Source organism: Halichoerus grypus, chromosome 4 (genome assembly GCF_964656455.1).
Source record: "Halichoerus grypus chromosome 4, mHalGry1.hap1.1, whole genome shotgun sequence".
Taxonomy (NCBI): domain Eukaryota; kingdom Metazoa; phylum Chordata; class Mammalia; order Carnivora; family Phocidae; genus Halichoerus; species Halichoerus grypus.
The window spans coordinates 101418594-101434043 of NC_135715.1; the positions used below are offsets into that span (position 1 = coordinate 101418594).

The 15450-nt window shown below is 41.9% G+C and overlaps 1 protein-coding gene across 5 annotated transcripts in view; it reads right to left on the reverse strand.

The window, feature by feature from the left end:
- Positions 1-15450, reverse strand: part of MAP3K19 (mitogen-activated protein kinase kinase kinase 19) — a 46069-nt gene that overhangs the window by 2862 nt on the left and 27757 nt on the right. For 2 of the 5 annotated variants that reach the window (XM_078070708.1, XM_036106926.2), the window contains 4 exons: positions 12571-12614; positions 7537-9990; positions 4168-4317; positions 2386-3083 (listed from right to left, as the gene is read on the reverse strand). In XM_078070708.1, the coding sequence (XP_077926834.1) occupies positions 2386-3083; positions 4168-4317; positions 7537-9990; positions 12571-12614 (3346 nt within the window). The remainder of the gene's footprint in view (positions 1-2385; positions 3084-4167; positions 4318-7536; positions 9991-12570; positions 12615-15450) is intronic. The other 3 variants (XM_078070712.1, XM_078070709.1, XM_078070711.1) reach the window with 3 other exon arrangements.

The following is a 15450-nucleotide window of genomic DNA, read 5'->3' on the forward strand; positions in this document are numbered from 1 at the left end:
CCCAGGCACCCCTTCCCAGATTTTCAACCTGCCCGTAGGAGTACCCCCACTCACACATCCTATTGCTCCCCAAAGTTCATTTCTGATCTATTCAGTCCTTCTTCTGGTCAACACCTAGTCATCTGTACTTCTGAATCTTTAGCAGTGCCTCCCCCCCACTTTATTTCTGACTATCCACACCTCCAAGGAATATCGTCATAAGGCAAGATTCTAGAGTCCTTAGGATCTTTGCCATAGAATTTCAAGAGGTGGGGCACCTGGGTGGCTCAGTCGTTGGGCGTCTGCCTTCGGCTCAGGTCATGATCCCAGGGTCCTGGGATCGAGCCCTGCATCGGGCTCCCTGCTCTGCGGGAGGCCTGCTTCTCCCTCTCCCTCTCCCCCTGCTTGTGATCCTGCTCTCGCTGTGTCTCTCTCTATCAAATAAATAAATAAAATCTTAAAAAAAAAAAAAAAAAAGAATTTCAAGAGGTAATTTTATGCTTGTATATGATGCTAATTAGGTAAGATGTATTAATATTCTCCCAAACATTTAATAACTATGGAGCCCTAATTATGTGCCCCATACTCTGCTAAGCAATTTACATTAACTCTCACAACAACCCTATTAATTTATCATTAATGGTACGAGTTGTGTCTTGCTTAGTTCATGAAGCAATGTTTCAAAAGGAGAGCCATAAAAAAGATTTCACCCTTTCTCTTTAAAGCTCTCTGTGTGTGTGTGTGTGTGTGTGTGTGTCTGTGTGTGAATAATGACAACTCAAAAGAAAAATGAAAATAGCATGTAGTTTCTGTGGATCAATAATAGATAATTGTTCAATTCAGAACAGAGCAACTATAGTAGTCTTAAGAGCTAAGACCAATTCCAAAACTAGTACTGGTTCATATGATGTTTCTAACACCTTTATGTCTCTTGTGTGAGGTTTTTTGCGGGGAACAAGGGGCAGCTCTGTGCCTGGGGCTCTGTCCACAAAATCCACACTGGAACGCCTATGGTGTCTACATCTGAGGATGCCCAGAACTGGAGCATGGAGTATGTGTTCCTGCCTCGTCCTGAGCAATCCCCTGAAATCAACCAGGACACTGGTACACATGATGGCAAAGAGAGACAGAGTCTGAAAGAGAGAGGCACATTTGTCAGCAGGCAGGGAGAACTGTGGGTTTGGAGATTCATTAAGAAAGAAAAAAATGAACCCATTCCGGGAGTTGGAGTTTGCCATGTAGGCTTGCTTAAAGCTGGAGCACTAGAATTTTTCATCTAGGAAAAAGAACGCACACTTCTTTGAAAGCAAGACAGCCTTCCTCGTCCTGCATGTACAACTAAATGTTGAGCCTCACTAGGTGTGGACAGAGGCCAGGCGGGTGGGCTCCAGCACCCCACCCTACACTTCAGCTCTCCCTCACCATACACATACACACATACACACATACTTTAACCAGAGCCATCTCTCTGCTCTTATGTTTTATTCTTTGAATTAAAATTTCATATGAGGGGTGCCTGGTGGCTCAGTTAGTTAAGATTCTGACTCTTGATCTCAGCTCAGGTCTTGATCTCAGGGTTGTGAGTTCAAACCCCACACTGGGCTCCATGCTAGGCATGAAGTCTATTTAAAAAAAAAAAAAAAAGCAAAGAAATTCATATGAGCAGAGAGTGCCTGGCTAAGAAAAGTTTGAAAACCACACAAGTGGGTAATCTCTAAGGTCCCTTCTAACATTTTACCCAACATTTTATTCCATAGATACTAGGGAGCATCAGAACAGGAAAAAACAGACAACTTTCTGCTACTTTTCTGCTTCCCCAATTATTCCCCACACTTGATGCATGAAATGCTTCAATTAGAGATTTGTTCCTTTGGCTCAAAGGCTCAAATGTTTCCCCTCATTTTGGATGCCAGCGTCTCTGGGGGGACCGATACATTAAATCTGTCAGTCATCAATCAGTCAATTCATATCAACCCCTCAATATGAATGACTTTCTCACATACTTTCCTGAGAGCCGGTTTTAGGAAGGAGGTGAGAACACTGGTTCCTTGAGAGGAAAGGCAGCTCAGGAAAGGGGAATCTAAGCACAGGTGATATCATTGCACCATGACCAGTCCCTCGGAAGACGTCCCACTCATAAATAAGTAGATCTGTAGCAATGTTCACACACCCATTGATTTGTCTGTCCCTGATAAGACATTTAATTGAGACACCTGCTACTTGAGGCATTACCCTCCCTACCCCGATGCAATGAGGAGCACAGGCACCCAATGTGGTTAATCATGATTCCTTTCAGTACAAAATCACTCCCTGCTTGATTTTTTTGTGGGCCATAAGCTGCAGGGGAAATGTCAGCCATCTTGGACTCCCTGAGGATTTCTCCTCCGCCTGTGTTCAGTTTCTTACCTGGTTAAGCACACGCGCACAAAGTCAGCTGCGTTTTCCGAGAAGTGTCCTGGTAACGGAGGCATCAGCCCTCGGTGTGCTCCAATGTAAAACATGGCTGCCATCCTGTCCATTGAAGCCAGTGGAGGCTTCCCTGTGGCCATCTCAAACACGGTGCAGCCAATGCTCCAGATGTCCGACTTCCTTCCGTAGCCAGACTCATTGATGACTTCCGGGGCCATCCAATATGGAGTCCCATGCATGGACTTAAGCATGTCACTGTGGGTGCCATTTAAGCCAGCCCAGGCCAAACGCTTGGCACAGCCAAAGTCAATTAGCTTTATTATTCCGGTTGGCATAAGCATGACATTATTTCCTTTGATATCTCGATGCACCACACAGTTCTCATGGAGATAAGCAACACCTTGCAGAATTTGTCTTGTATATTTACAGAACACCATCTCAGGCAATGGCCCAAAACGGTTTATAATACTAGAGATTGAGCCACCAGGGACAAACTCCATGAAAATGTTTACAATATTCTCTTCCAAGCATGTCCCCAAATAGGCCACAATGTTGACATGTTTCAGTGCTTTGAGCAAATCTACTTCTTCCTGCAGTTTCCGGTATTCTTTTTCAGTAGCTAATTTATCAGAAGTATCCAAAGCCACCTGTTTTACAGCTATTAGCTGTCCTTGGCTAGTAAGACCACAATATACCTAGAAGCAAACCTTATTATTAAATTTAAATTATATAACCTGTTCACAAAATGCCTCAGGTGACGCTCGTCTTTCCCTTCTCCTCCCAAACCCTTGTCTTCTTCTAAGTTGACACATCCCTACCTAAATGCAAAGTACCTAAGCAAATTCAATGTTTCAGTGAGGCCAAAATGGGGATGAGTAGCATGGTGAATGGATAGCATATTGGCTTGGAGTCAAGTGGCCTGGATTGGTTAGAATCCTGGCCTCACCATTCCCCAGGTATGTAACTTTGGGTAAGTTGTATAATCTTTTTGACTTCAGTTTTTCTCATCTATAAAATGGAGGTGATAATTCTTACCTCACAGATATCTACATGACTACATTGGGGAAACTCCTCACCAAATAAGTGAAACGCCTATTTCAGTGCTAAAGCTCTAAGGAGAGAGAGGAACGCAGGTCCTGGGGTAATTTGGCAGTGACCCCATCATGTGTCTTCAGTGGTTTCATGTCTTTCCAGCTTCTTGCTGATATGTCCCCCAGCTGGAAAATAGCCTGTCTTATCTGGGGATCGGTCTTCTTTTTACCAATCTATGTAAATACCATCTAATGTGCTAGGAATTTAGATGGTCTCTGATGCAGTTCAAAAACTGTAAGGAACATTTTTTTGTTTTTGCTACTCAACAATGATTCTCCCAACTTCTGGTAACATCCTGAGCTGTTGAACCATGAGACATCTCTCCCACTGGACTTGGACCCAGGAGAATGAGAGGTTAGAAATACATTGGCCATTGCCCCACCACATAGACCCTGAGAATGAGACCCATTAGGAGACATACAGGAGGCCAGACCCTAGTGACATTGTTTGACCCCTGAAATCAGCTATGTCCAGAGCCACACCTATTCCAGACCCTTCAGTTACATAAACCAGTGAACATTCTTTCCCCCAGGCCAGTTTGGGTTGGGTTTCCTATCACTTCCAACTGAAAAAGTTCCAAGTCAAAGAGTTTACAGCGTGGGGAGGGCACGAGAGGATTAGGAAGGAAAGGGTGGGTCAAGGAGGAGTGGGGATTTGGGGTTTCATCATGTTTCCCATTTAACTTACTGTACCATAGGCTCCCTTCCCAAGGATCTCGCCCTTTGTCCACAGGATACATTCTTCATACTTTGAACTATTTTCAGAAAATGTCTTCTTTTCATTTGAGTTGAGAAACTTCTCCTCCTTGTTGAATATCCTAAACCCACTACTACACCTCTGGGACAATGAGACAAAAAGAAAAGTCACCATTAAACTCTGAGTCATTGGGATGGAGAAGATGGCTGGAAAGTAGAGTCTTCCTTTCTTCTAACTCGGGACCAACTAGAGAAAGCCAAATATGCACCCCTAATTAGTCATATAGGATGCTGCTTGTTAGCCCACCTCTAGTATCCCCCTGCCAAGAGCCTCCAATCAGAGCATACTGAAAGCTGCCCTTCTCTCCCTCCAAGAAGGTTTCCCACTCCTCTGCCTGCCTTTGAGTCTCTGCCAAACACAAGTGTTAGTGGCTGACTCTTGCTAGAGCAAGCTCTGAATAGCTTTTGTCTGTTCTTCAGTTATTTCCACGACACAAACATACACTCAAACACACACATATATGCATAAGCCTATATACATACACACATTCATACACAAATACACACACACACACTCTCTCTTCCTCACACACAGCCACAACACTGAAGTGTGGTCAAGACCAGCTGAATAGAATGACGATCCTTGTCCTCTAGACCTTTGCTCCTCCAAGGAGAATCTGCAGACAGGTGAATCAACATCACATAGGAGCTTGTTAGACATGCAGAATCTCGGGCCCCAGACATACTGAATCAGTGTCTACATTTTAACATGATGCCCAAGTGATTTGCATTCACAGTAAGCTTTGAGAAGCCCTGCTCTAGAAGTCAGGGAACAAGAATCTCTGTAGAATTTAGACCATCTTTTCCAACTGGTTGATCAGGGCCAAAAACGCTTTGTTTTGATCTCCTCCACAAGTTCTTAAAAATAAATGATGGTGACGCAGATGCATGGTGAAGGCCATTATGATCAAGACTGCCTTGCAAGCGTACCTTCCTCAGGAATGAAAAGGCCATCTGGGTACCTCCTCCCCATCCTTTCATGTTTCTATCCAAACTAAACTTAAGGACTGCTTGGGAAGGAAAAGGCTGCAAAAAGTCAGTTTTGACTCCACCATTACAGGATGGGGTTACGGGCTGCTGATATTTACTAGCTTGTTAGCTTTGCTTAAATTTAAAATGGCAGAGTGGCGGGGCGCCTTGGTGGCTTAATCCGTGGAGCGATCGACTCTTGGTTTTGGCTCAGGTTATGATCTCATGGGTCATGATCTCTTGACATCAAGCCCCAAGTCAGACTCTGGGCTCAGCAGGGAGTCTGCTTAAAGATTCTCTCCCTCTGCCCCACCCCCTGCACGCATGTGCATGCACATGTGCTCTCTCTCTCTCTCTCGATCTCAAATAAATCTTTAAAAAAAATTAAAATGGCAGAGTGGTAGACTCATCTCAGACACACAAGTGTGCACACACATATCCCCGTTTCTTACCTAAGCCTGGAGGCCTCCCTGAATCACTACCTACCCCCAACAGAAACCAAATTCACCATGAGGGCAGAGCTGGTGTTTCAGGACAAGGAATAATCTCACTCTGTAGTGATAAGAGTGTGGGCTGGAAGCAGAATGCCTGGTCCCACCACTCACTGACTATGTTAACTTTCTAAGCCTCAATTTTCTCATCTTCCAGATGGGGACTTTTTATGTCATAGAGTGTTATGAAGCATATAAAGAAGACAATGTAACATATCTCGCTCCTACATGGTAAGTTCTCAATAAACCTAGCTATGATATAACTATTTGCCTTGTGTATACTTTGATCAACTGACTAAAATAATTGTTCCTGATCCTGAGATAGTGTGATATAGCCTGAGTCAGTGCTCAATAAATATTTCAGCTAAACCTACCATTTGTCTTTAAAATTTGAGTAGAACACGAGGCTCATGTAATTCAGTGAGAATTGAAACAGACAAAACAAAACCCAATGGATCTGTTGATATTCTTCTTCCCCACTCCTACTCCCATGCCAAATAATTTTTTTTAATTTTTCATGATTGTTGCTTATTTTCCTTGAGAGCAATGGCTAAGTCTTGTACCCCATCATGTCTCTAGTTCTTAGCCCAGTGCCAGAAACACAGTAGGCACCAATATTTCTGCGTTAAAGTTTTCATATTTCATGTCTTCATATCTGTTTTGGAATTAGCTGGTGAGCTACTTGTGCATTTCCTTCTATCTCACATACCACCTAGAGCAATGTTTTACCCATGATTATCTCTCTGCTATTTGTTGATGGAAAACATCTTCACTGAATAAAATACTGACCTACTTTAAATAAATAGTTTTGCTATATTAATGTACCTAAAGTGATGTCATTGCAGTGTCGGGCTAGCTGAATTCCAGAAGTAAGGCGGTGTAATGAAAACATCTTAGCCTGTTGGTGAGGATGTGGAGAAAGGGGACCTCCTACGCTGTTGGTGAGAATGCAAGCTGGTGCAGCCACTCTGGAAAATGGTATGTAGGTTCCTCAAAAAGTTGAAAATAGAGCTACCCTATGACCCAGCAATTGCACTACTGGGTATTTACCCCAAAGATACAAATGTAGTGATCTGAAGGGGGTATGTGCTCCTCAATGTTTATAGCAGCAATGTCCACAATAGCCAAACTATGGAAAGAGCCTAGATGTCCATCAACAGATGAATGGAGGATGTGGTACACACAGACACACACACACACACACACACACACACACACACACACACAATATGGAATATTATGCAGCCATCAAAAATATGAAATCTTGTCATTTGCAACGATGTGGATGGAACTAGAGGGTATTATGCTAAGTCAATCAGAGAAAGACAAGTATCATATGATCTCACTGATATGAGGAATTTGAGAAAAAAGACAATGGATCATAGGGGAAGGGAGGGGAAAATGAAAAAAGATGAAACCAGAGAGGGAGACAAACCATAAGAGACTCTTAATCTCAGGAAACAAACTGAGGGTTGCTGGAGTGGAGGGGGTGGGAGGGATGGGGTGGCTGGGTGATAGACACTGGGGAGGGTATGTGCTATGGTGAGCGCTGTGAATTGTGTAAGACTGATGAATCACAGACCTGTACCCCTGAAACAAATAATACATTATATGTTAATTTAAAATTAATTAATTAATTAATTAAAAAAGAAAAAGAAAACATCTTAGCCTGACAGTCAGGGGATCTGGATTCCAAACTTGCAACCAAATAGTGAGACCTTGACAAAACTACTGAGTTGTTTAGGATTTCTGATTCCTCATTTGAAAATAAGGAGTTTGAACCAGACTGTCTCTGAGGACCCTTCCTGCCTCAATGAATCACTGATTCTAATTATACCAACCTGTATTTTAACATTTGTCATCTCTCCGCCCAATTCTGGCGTGGTTTTTCCTCTCCTACTGAAGACAGGATTTAGGTTTTCAGGATCTGTTTCATTTGCCATTATTTGATAAGAGGTGTTATCTCTCTCATCAAGAGCTAATAGTTCTGCAGCTAGGCATCCTAATAGTTCATCTGTCAATTCTTCATTCTTCACAGAATCTAGAATTTCTTGCGAAATTGAATTTGCATCATTTAAAGTTTGTCCAAATGTGTGATATGTAATTGACTCATTAGCTAAACTATCATGATCCAAAGAATGTGCCCAATGTTGATATGCTTGGGAAGATGCACTCTGTTGTTTCTCTTGGAAAGAGAAACTCGTAAGTGTTTCAGACTTATCTAAAACACTTTCGAACCCTATATCGTTAGTCAAAATTTGGTTGGCATTTATTTTACCAAGAGATGCTGTACTCTGCTTTTCTTGCAGTACATGCTTATTGGAACCCTTCTCACTGGGCACTGCCCAGCTATTTTCTGAAAGAACAAATGGGGTCTGGTGATGTAGTTCTTCAAGTTTATGCAGATCTCTGAGGCTCGTGGCAAGTATTTGATTGTTAGAAATGTCTCCTTCATCAGCAGACTCTTCCATAGAGACTTCTTCAACAGCGGACAAATCTGTAACAGGAAGGAATCCATTCTGTGCAGTGGACCGCTTCTGAGGCAGAGCCAAGTTCATGGGCTGACCTTCATCACTGGAAGAGAGAAAGTCATTTCCTGAAGACTTTATCTGCCACTCTGGATCTGAAATATCATCACCATTTTCAATGTCTTGTAAGTTGCTACCTACGGCCTTGTAACCCTTTTCTTTAGAAATTAAACTTTTGCTCTTTTGTTTAATGCCAAGCGAAGGCTTTGCAGGTTTAATGTGTGGTCTTTTCTGAGAAAATCTTGTTCTGCTATTGCTGCTTCTCTCACTGTGTGACGATCGACATTTATTGGTAATACATCTGCCAGATGGAGCTGAGCATATCTCTCGGTAATATTTGTGCTCCTGACGTTCAGCCTCTCTCATGTGACAATAAACAGGAGTCCCAAACATTTCATAGATTCCAGGCCCATTAGCAGTTGAATTGATTTCTTTGAACATGTCACTATACTTAAGATCTAAATAATTTAGTCTTGGCTCTGTTGGTTGAGCAGAGAGAGGAACAGGAGACTTCTTCATTGCTGGATTCTTACAGATGCAAGGAAAAGATTGCTTTTTAGGTTTCAGAGCCCGGTAAGTTGATTGCTTCTTTTCTACCTGTGGCATTCTCCTTTGAAACTTGGGTGACTGCCGAAGTCTGGGGTCAACAAGTCCCAAAGCAGGGAAAACTTGAGTTTTTTTGCTGGTTTTATGCATGGTAGGCTTAATGGAACCCTCAAGGGAAATCATGAAATTCTGGGGTGTCCTGTTACTGGTCTTGGTCTTTGACTCCAACTTATTTCTGTGGGTTTTCATCTTATGCCCGTCGTTTTCTTGGTGTGCAAGTATGTTGAAGCTATTGTTGTTTTGAAGAGTGCCCTTTCTTTTTTGGAGGCTCAGTTTGGCTATTGCCAGTTCCTTGGGAGGTCTATGTCCAGGGATAGTGATGTGGATAAGAGGTACCATTGCATTCATTTCTGGTTTGGTGGCCTCTGCTACTGATATTTTTATGTTTGTCTCTATGCCTCTATGACCTTGTGGGAGCTCTTCAGTAGAGCCATCAGGGACTATATTGGACAAACTTTTATGTACAGTACACTCTTCTAAAATATGATTTGGCTCAACTGCTTCCCCTTTCTGGACTGAAGAACTTTTGGAATCAGCCTGATCATTTCTAGTCTCTTCATCCTGCCTTAGAATTACTTCTGAATGCTGGGCTTCTTGGAACTTGATTGGCATGGTACACCCAACTTCACAGTCTTGTTTACAGTTTCTGGCTACTGAACCCTCTTTCTTTCCTGATGAAAGATGTTGAGAATTCTCTTCTTCTGCTTCTCGAATTTCATGACCAATGCAGTCAAGATCCACTTCCCAATCTGTAGGAAAATTGCTCTCCTCACAGTTTCCAAAGGATCCCAAAGATTGTCCCTTTTCAAAGTCAGAGATTGCAATTTTGTCACTTCCTTCTGTTTCCTTGGATTTCCTGTTCTCCTCCATTTCCATGTGTTGTCTCTGATGGCTAGCCTTCCAAAACGAGCACATGTTTCTGGACCAAATGGAGCTATCAGAGGACCTGAGAGTCTGATCCACAAACACCTTAAACGGAGCTTCCTGCTGCTTGTGTGATGGTCTAAACTCCTCAGATCGACTTCCGGGCTCTGAGAGCTTAGGTACAAAGGATATGAAGTTCAGAATATTTCTTTCTCTCTCTTTTGGATCATTGTGATTTGGGGGGATTGTATGAACACCAGGTTTCCTGGACAAAAGTGACAATGGTGGCAGAGGGAACTAAAAGAAAAGAGAAAAGGCTAATGAACGCAGAAACGTACATGCATATCATATCAAGTGGTTTAAAGTAATCCAGAGAGATTATCTTTTTTTATTTAAATTCAATTAGCCAGCACATCGTACATCATCAGTTTCAGATGTAGTGTTCAACAATTCATCAGTTGCGTATAACACTCAGTGCTCATCACCACCTGCCCTCCTTAATGCCCATCACCCAGTTACCATCTCCCCATCCATTCCAGATAGATTCTAAGATTTGATTTAGGGAGGCCTTTACAAGGCTATCCTAGAGATCCCAATTTTATTTATCTATTTTTTTAAGATTTTATTTATTTATTTGTCAGAGACAGAGAGAGAGCACAAGCGGGGGAGTGGCAGGCAGAGGGAGAAGCAGGCTCCCCGCTGAGCAAGGAGCCCGATGTGGGACTCGATCCCAGTATCCTGGGATCATGACCTGAGCCAAAGGCAGATGCTTAACCAACTGAGCCACCCAGGTGTCCACTAGAGATCCCAATTTTAAAAACTAAAAGCTCACGCCTGGGATTTTTGGTAAAACAATACTTCTAAAAACCAAGATTGTTGGGGGTGCCTGGTTGGTTCAGTCAGTGGAGTAGGTGACTCCTGGTCTCGGGGCGGTGAGTTCAAACCCCATGTTGGGTGTACAGATTACTTAAAAATAAGATCTTTTTAAAAAAATAAATAAATAAAAAATAAAAACCAAGATTGGTATAGCTATAAAGATTCATGTTTATGTATTTATAATAAAATAAGGGCCCTATAATGTAAACGTTAAATTGTTTTAAAATATTTATTTATTTTAGGGAGGGAGAGAGAGTGTGTGAGCGGGGAGAGAGGCAAAGAGAGAGAGGGGGAGAGAAACAGATGCCCCGCTGATTGTGGAGCCCGATGTGCGGCTCGATCCAAGGAGCCTGAGATCACGACCTGAGCAGAAATCAAGAGTCCAACACTTAACCAACTGAGCCACTCAGGCGCCCCAGGTAAACATTAAAATTTTAAGATGAGAAATTTTATTTCTCTCCTCTTTTCCTTTTCCTTTCCATAGAATCGATATAAGATTTTTTAAAATACCCACTTAGAACAGCATAAAATTTCTGTTACAGAGGCACCTGGGTGTCTCAGTCTTAAGGTTAATTAAGTGTACGACTCCTGAGTTCGGCTCGGGTCATGATCTCAGCGTTGTGAGATCAAGCCCTGTGTTGCGCTCTACACTGGGCAAGGAGTCTGCTTGGGATTCTCTCTCTCCCTCTTCCTCTGCCCCTCTCCGCCCCTGCTCATGCTCTCTTGTTCTCTCTCTTAAAAAAAAAAAAAATCTGTTACAGTTACTTTAACAATGATCATTAGGTTACAGACTAACTCAGAATTTGTATCTGGAGCACAACTACTCCTTCATATTTTGCTGAGTTGTTTTGTTGGGTGGGGCTTATAAAGGTGCCCCACTATACACTTGAAAGCTAGCAACCCTGAATGGTTATTACTTCTTGGCCCTCTCAACTATTTTCCCAAATGAAGTTAGTTTTTATTATCAGCAACCTCTAGAGGTCAGTGTAACCCAATATATAAATTCAGCTTTATGGTCATTAAGCTATAAACTAACTTTCCGTTGTGGTTCTTCCCAGATTTGGTACCTAATTATATTACCATACTTATAGGCAGGGATCATGCATGGCAACTGAGAGCTATATGTTTGTCATTGTATTGCCACCTGTGTGTAAGAAGAAAGGGAAAGGAAGCTGAGACTAGAGACTTAGGCATTAGAAGTAGTGAAATGCAGTGTAATCCCCCACTTTTATTGTAGAGATGATTTTCTTCAATCAAACGTAACGTCAGAAATAAAGACAGATTCTGCCAGGCCTTAAACATCTCCCTAGTAGCAGCTGTTATTTGTTTTTAAGGCCAATAAACTTTTTACAACACTAAGCAGTACCTATGCACTTTCTCATAGGCTCATGGGACAGAGTAGAGGCCGACAGTTGAGAGGGTCACAAGAATCTTTCCAAAAACTATACTTCCAAACTCGACAACTAGGAAAATCTTTCTACCACTGGGGGAAATTAGTTTACCTAATTTCTAGACATGTTAAAAGAAGACAAATTAAAATATGTCTAAAAGAGTTACTTACCTCATTATGTAGTGAACAGAAAACACCCCAGAAAAGAAATGTACATGGCAAAGTATAACTCTCCCAGTAGTTATTTGTGACTCTATAAACTATCTGTGAGCTGTTGTTTTCCAAGCTATAGTTGCTGAGGATTTTGGTTCTGAGTTCTTTGATAGAGTTTGTCTCTAACAAGAGGTTCTTTGGTTTCAAATCTTAAGTCAGAAAGGCTAAAACTGGGGCACCTGAGTGGCTCAGATGGTTAAGCGTCTGCCTTCGGCTCAGGTCATGATCCCAGGGTCCTGGGATCGAGCCCTACATCGGGTTCCCTGCTCAGCAGGGAGCCTGCTTCTCCCTCTCCCACTCCCCCTGTTTGTGTTCCCTCTCTTACTGTGTCTCTCTCTGTCAAATAAATAAATAAAATCTTAAAAAGAAAAAAAAAGAAAGGCTAAAACTAATCTTACCTCGATTCTTCGGTTACTGTACTTCATATCAGAAATAGAAAACTCTATAACAAGAAAAAATAAAATAATTAGATATTCTTAATAATAGAGTGAACGCAGTAGGTCTTAAGCCAGAGTTGGAGGTGGAGTGATCTTGGTGCTAACATTTGAGGAAAAGTTAAAATTAAGAGTTTTTCAAGTTGTAATCCACATGGAATGATTATAGAAAACTTAAGGCTTTAAAAAAAAAAATGGAAAAAGGGGTCCCTGGGTGGCTCCGTCGGTTAAGCAACTGCCTTCGGCTCAGGTCATGATCCTGGAGTCCCAGAATTGAGTCACGTATCAGGCTCTCTGCTCAGTGGGGGGTCTGCTTCTCCCTCTGCCCCTTCCCGCATCAAATAAATGAATAAAAATCTAAAAAAAAAAAACCACTTAAGGCTACCACCACGGAAGGGGGATGCTGTTTTATATATAATGTTGTTTTTTATATACAGTTGACCCTTGAACAACATGGGTTTGAACTGCGTGTGTCCACTTATACGTGAATTTTTTTCAATAAATACAATAGGGTACTGTAAATCTATTTTCTTTATGATTTTTAAAAATATTTTATTGATTTATTTGAGAGAAAGAGAGAGGAGAGGGAGGAGTAGAGGGGGAGGGAGAAGGAGAGAGAAAGAATCTCAAGCAGACTCTGTGCTGAGCACGGAGCCCGACATGGGGCTCAATCCCATGACCCCGAGATCATGACCTGAGCTGAAACCAAGAGTCAGACCCTTAACCGACTGAGCACCCAGGTGCCCCCTTATGATTTTCTGAATAACGTTTTCTTTTCTCTAGCTCACTTTATTGTAAGACTACAGTATATAATACACATACAAAATATGTGTTACTTGACTGTTCATGTTATTGATTAGGCTTCCAGTTAACAGTAGGCTATGAGTAGTGAAGTTTTTGGGGAGTCAAAAGTTATACACGGATTTTCTATGTCAGTGTCCCCAACCCCCACATTGTTCAAGGGCCAACTGTAAATGTATATTATATATATAATATACATATTATATATATAATATACATATTATATATATACACACATAACATTTGTATATATGTGTGTATATTTACATTTACATTCATATTCATAATGATACTTATGTTTATGTTTATATTCTGGTAGGAAATACAAGCTTTCTGGATCAGAGAACAGAGCATTCATTACGCACAAAGCATCATAGCACCAGTTTCCCACACTCCAGTTCCCCACAGGGCAGCACAGTGAGCACCACGTTTACCTGTGGAGAAGCACCACAGAAGTGAACCCTGAAATTATGAGACTCAGATTGATTGGTACTTCGACCCATCTTTCTCTCCCAAGAAAGAGAGACCTTTACTATGAAATGTAAGCAAATGTCTCCAGGAGAAAGGGGAAATGTATCTCTGGGTTTTATTATCCTGGAATGTAAGCAAACAGCTCCTGAGGAAATAAATGTCTGAATCTTTCTGGAGCAGTACACTAATTCTAATTTCCAAGACATGTTTATCATTCAATCATCTTTTAACCTCATTTCCTAGTGCTTTTTGTTCATAAAGCCTGGACCATACAGAAATGTGGAAATAAATATTCATGTATAATAGGAGACGGTTGTTTGAACTTAAACATGGGATAGATCATAGATGGGATTTACTACGTTGTGTGGACCTAGTTGTTGTCCTCTTACCAAAAAGTCAGAATCGTCCCTAAAGCCCCGCCCACCACCACAGCTTAAAGTTGAAACCAAAAGTTCCCACGTGTCCAGGGTCAAAGCAGGTCACTAAATGGATGAAGTGGGACAGCTAGGGATAGGAGTAAGCTGAAATTATGTGCCCCAACTAAAAAGACATCCACTACACAGTTCCAAGTGATGCTGTCCACTCCAGATGGATAATCTAGTACTGCTAGATTCTCCAGTTGTCAAGAGAAGCCAGAGAGCTGGAGACTTTATGTGAAATTTCCCTCTTACCCCCTTTTTTTAGTGCTTTGAAGGTTGAACAAAATATATTGCAGGTCCATTTTAGCCACAGGCTGCCATTTTGAAATTTGACTTAGAAACAGACCTCTTGGGGCGCCTGGGTGGCTCAGTTGGTTAAGTGTCTGCCTTCGGCTCAAGTCATGATCCCAGGGTCCTGGGATCGAGCCCCGCATCGGGCTCCCTGCTTAGTGGGAAGCCTGCTTCTCCCTCTCCCACTCCCCCGCTTGTGTTCCCTCTCTCGCTGTGTCTCTCTCTGTCAAATGAATAAATAAAATCTTTAAAACAAAAAACAACCACCCTCCAATTCTTTATGCATTTATTCAACAAATATTTATTTATTTAAAGATTTTATTTATTTATTTGACAGAGAGAGACACAGCGAGAGAGGGAACACAAGCAGGGGGAGTGGGAGAGGGAGAAGCAGGCTTTCTGCTGAGAGGAGAGCCCGATGCGGGGCTCGATCCCAAGACCCTGGGATCACGACCTGAGCCGAAGGCAGACACCCAACGACTGAGCCACCCAGGCACCCCTTGACAAATATTTATTGAGGTGCCTGATGAGTGACTGATACCATCCCAGAAGATGGCAATATCCTTGTGAACAACAAAGACAAAATCCTTGCCCTCTAAGAGGTCATATTGTAGAGGCTGAAGTTTCCCTGTTAAGAGGATGCTACAAGTTAATCCCAGAAATACAACAGAATATAATGTATAATTGGGTGCATATGTATAACCTCCTGATTTAAAAAAAAGAAAAAAACCTTTCTAAACCTATTTTAAATATGTGCATAAATATTATCCAGTGTTGGGAAGGCACGACATGAGGTAGAAAAACACTCAAACACTTCTGGTGAGAATGTAGAGGTGAGATCTTGCTGGTCGGTATCTTGGCA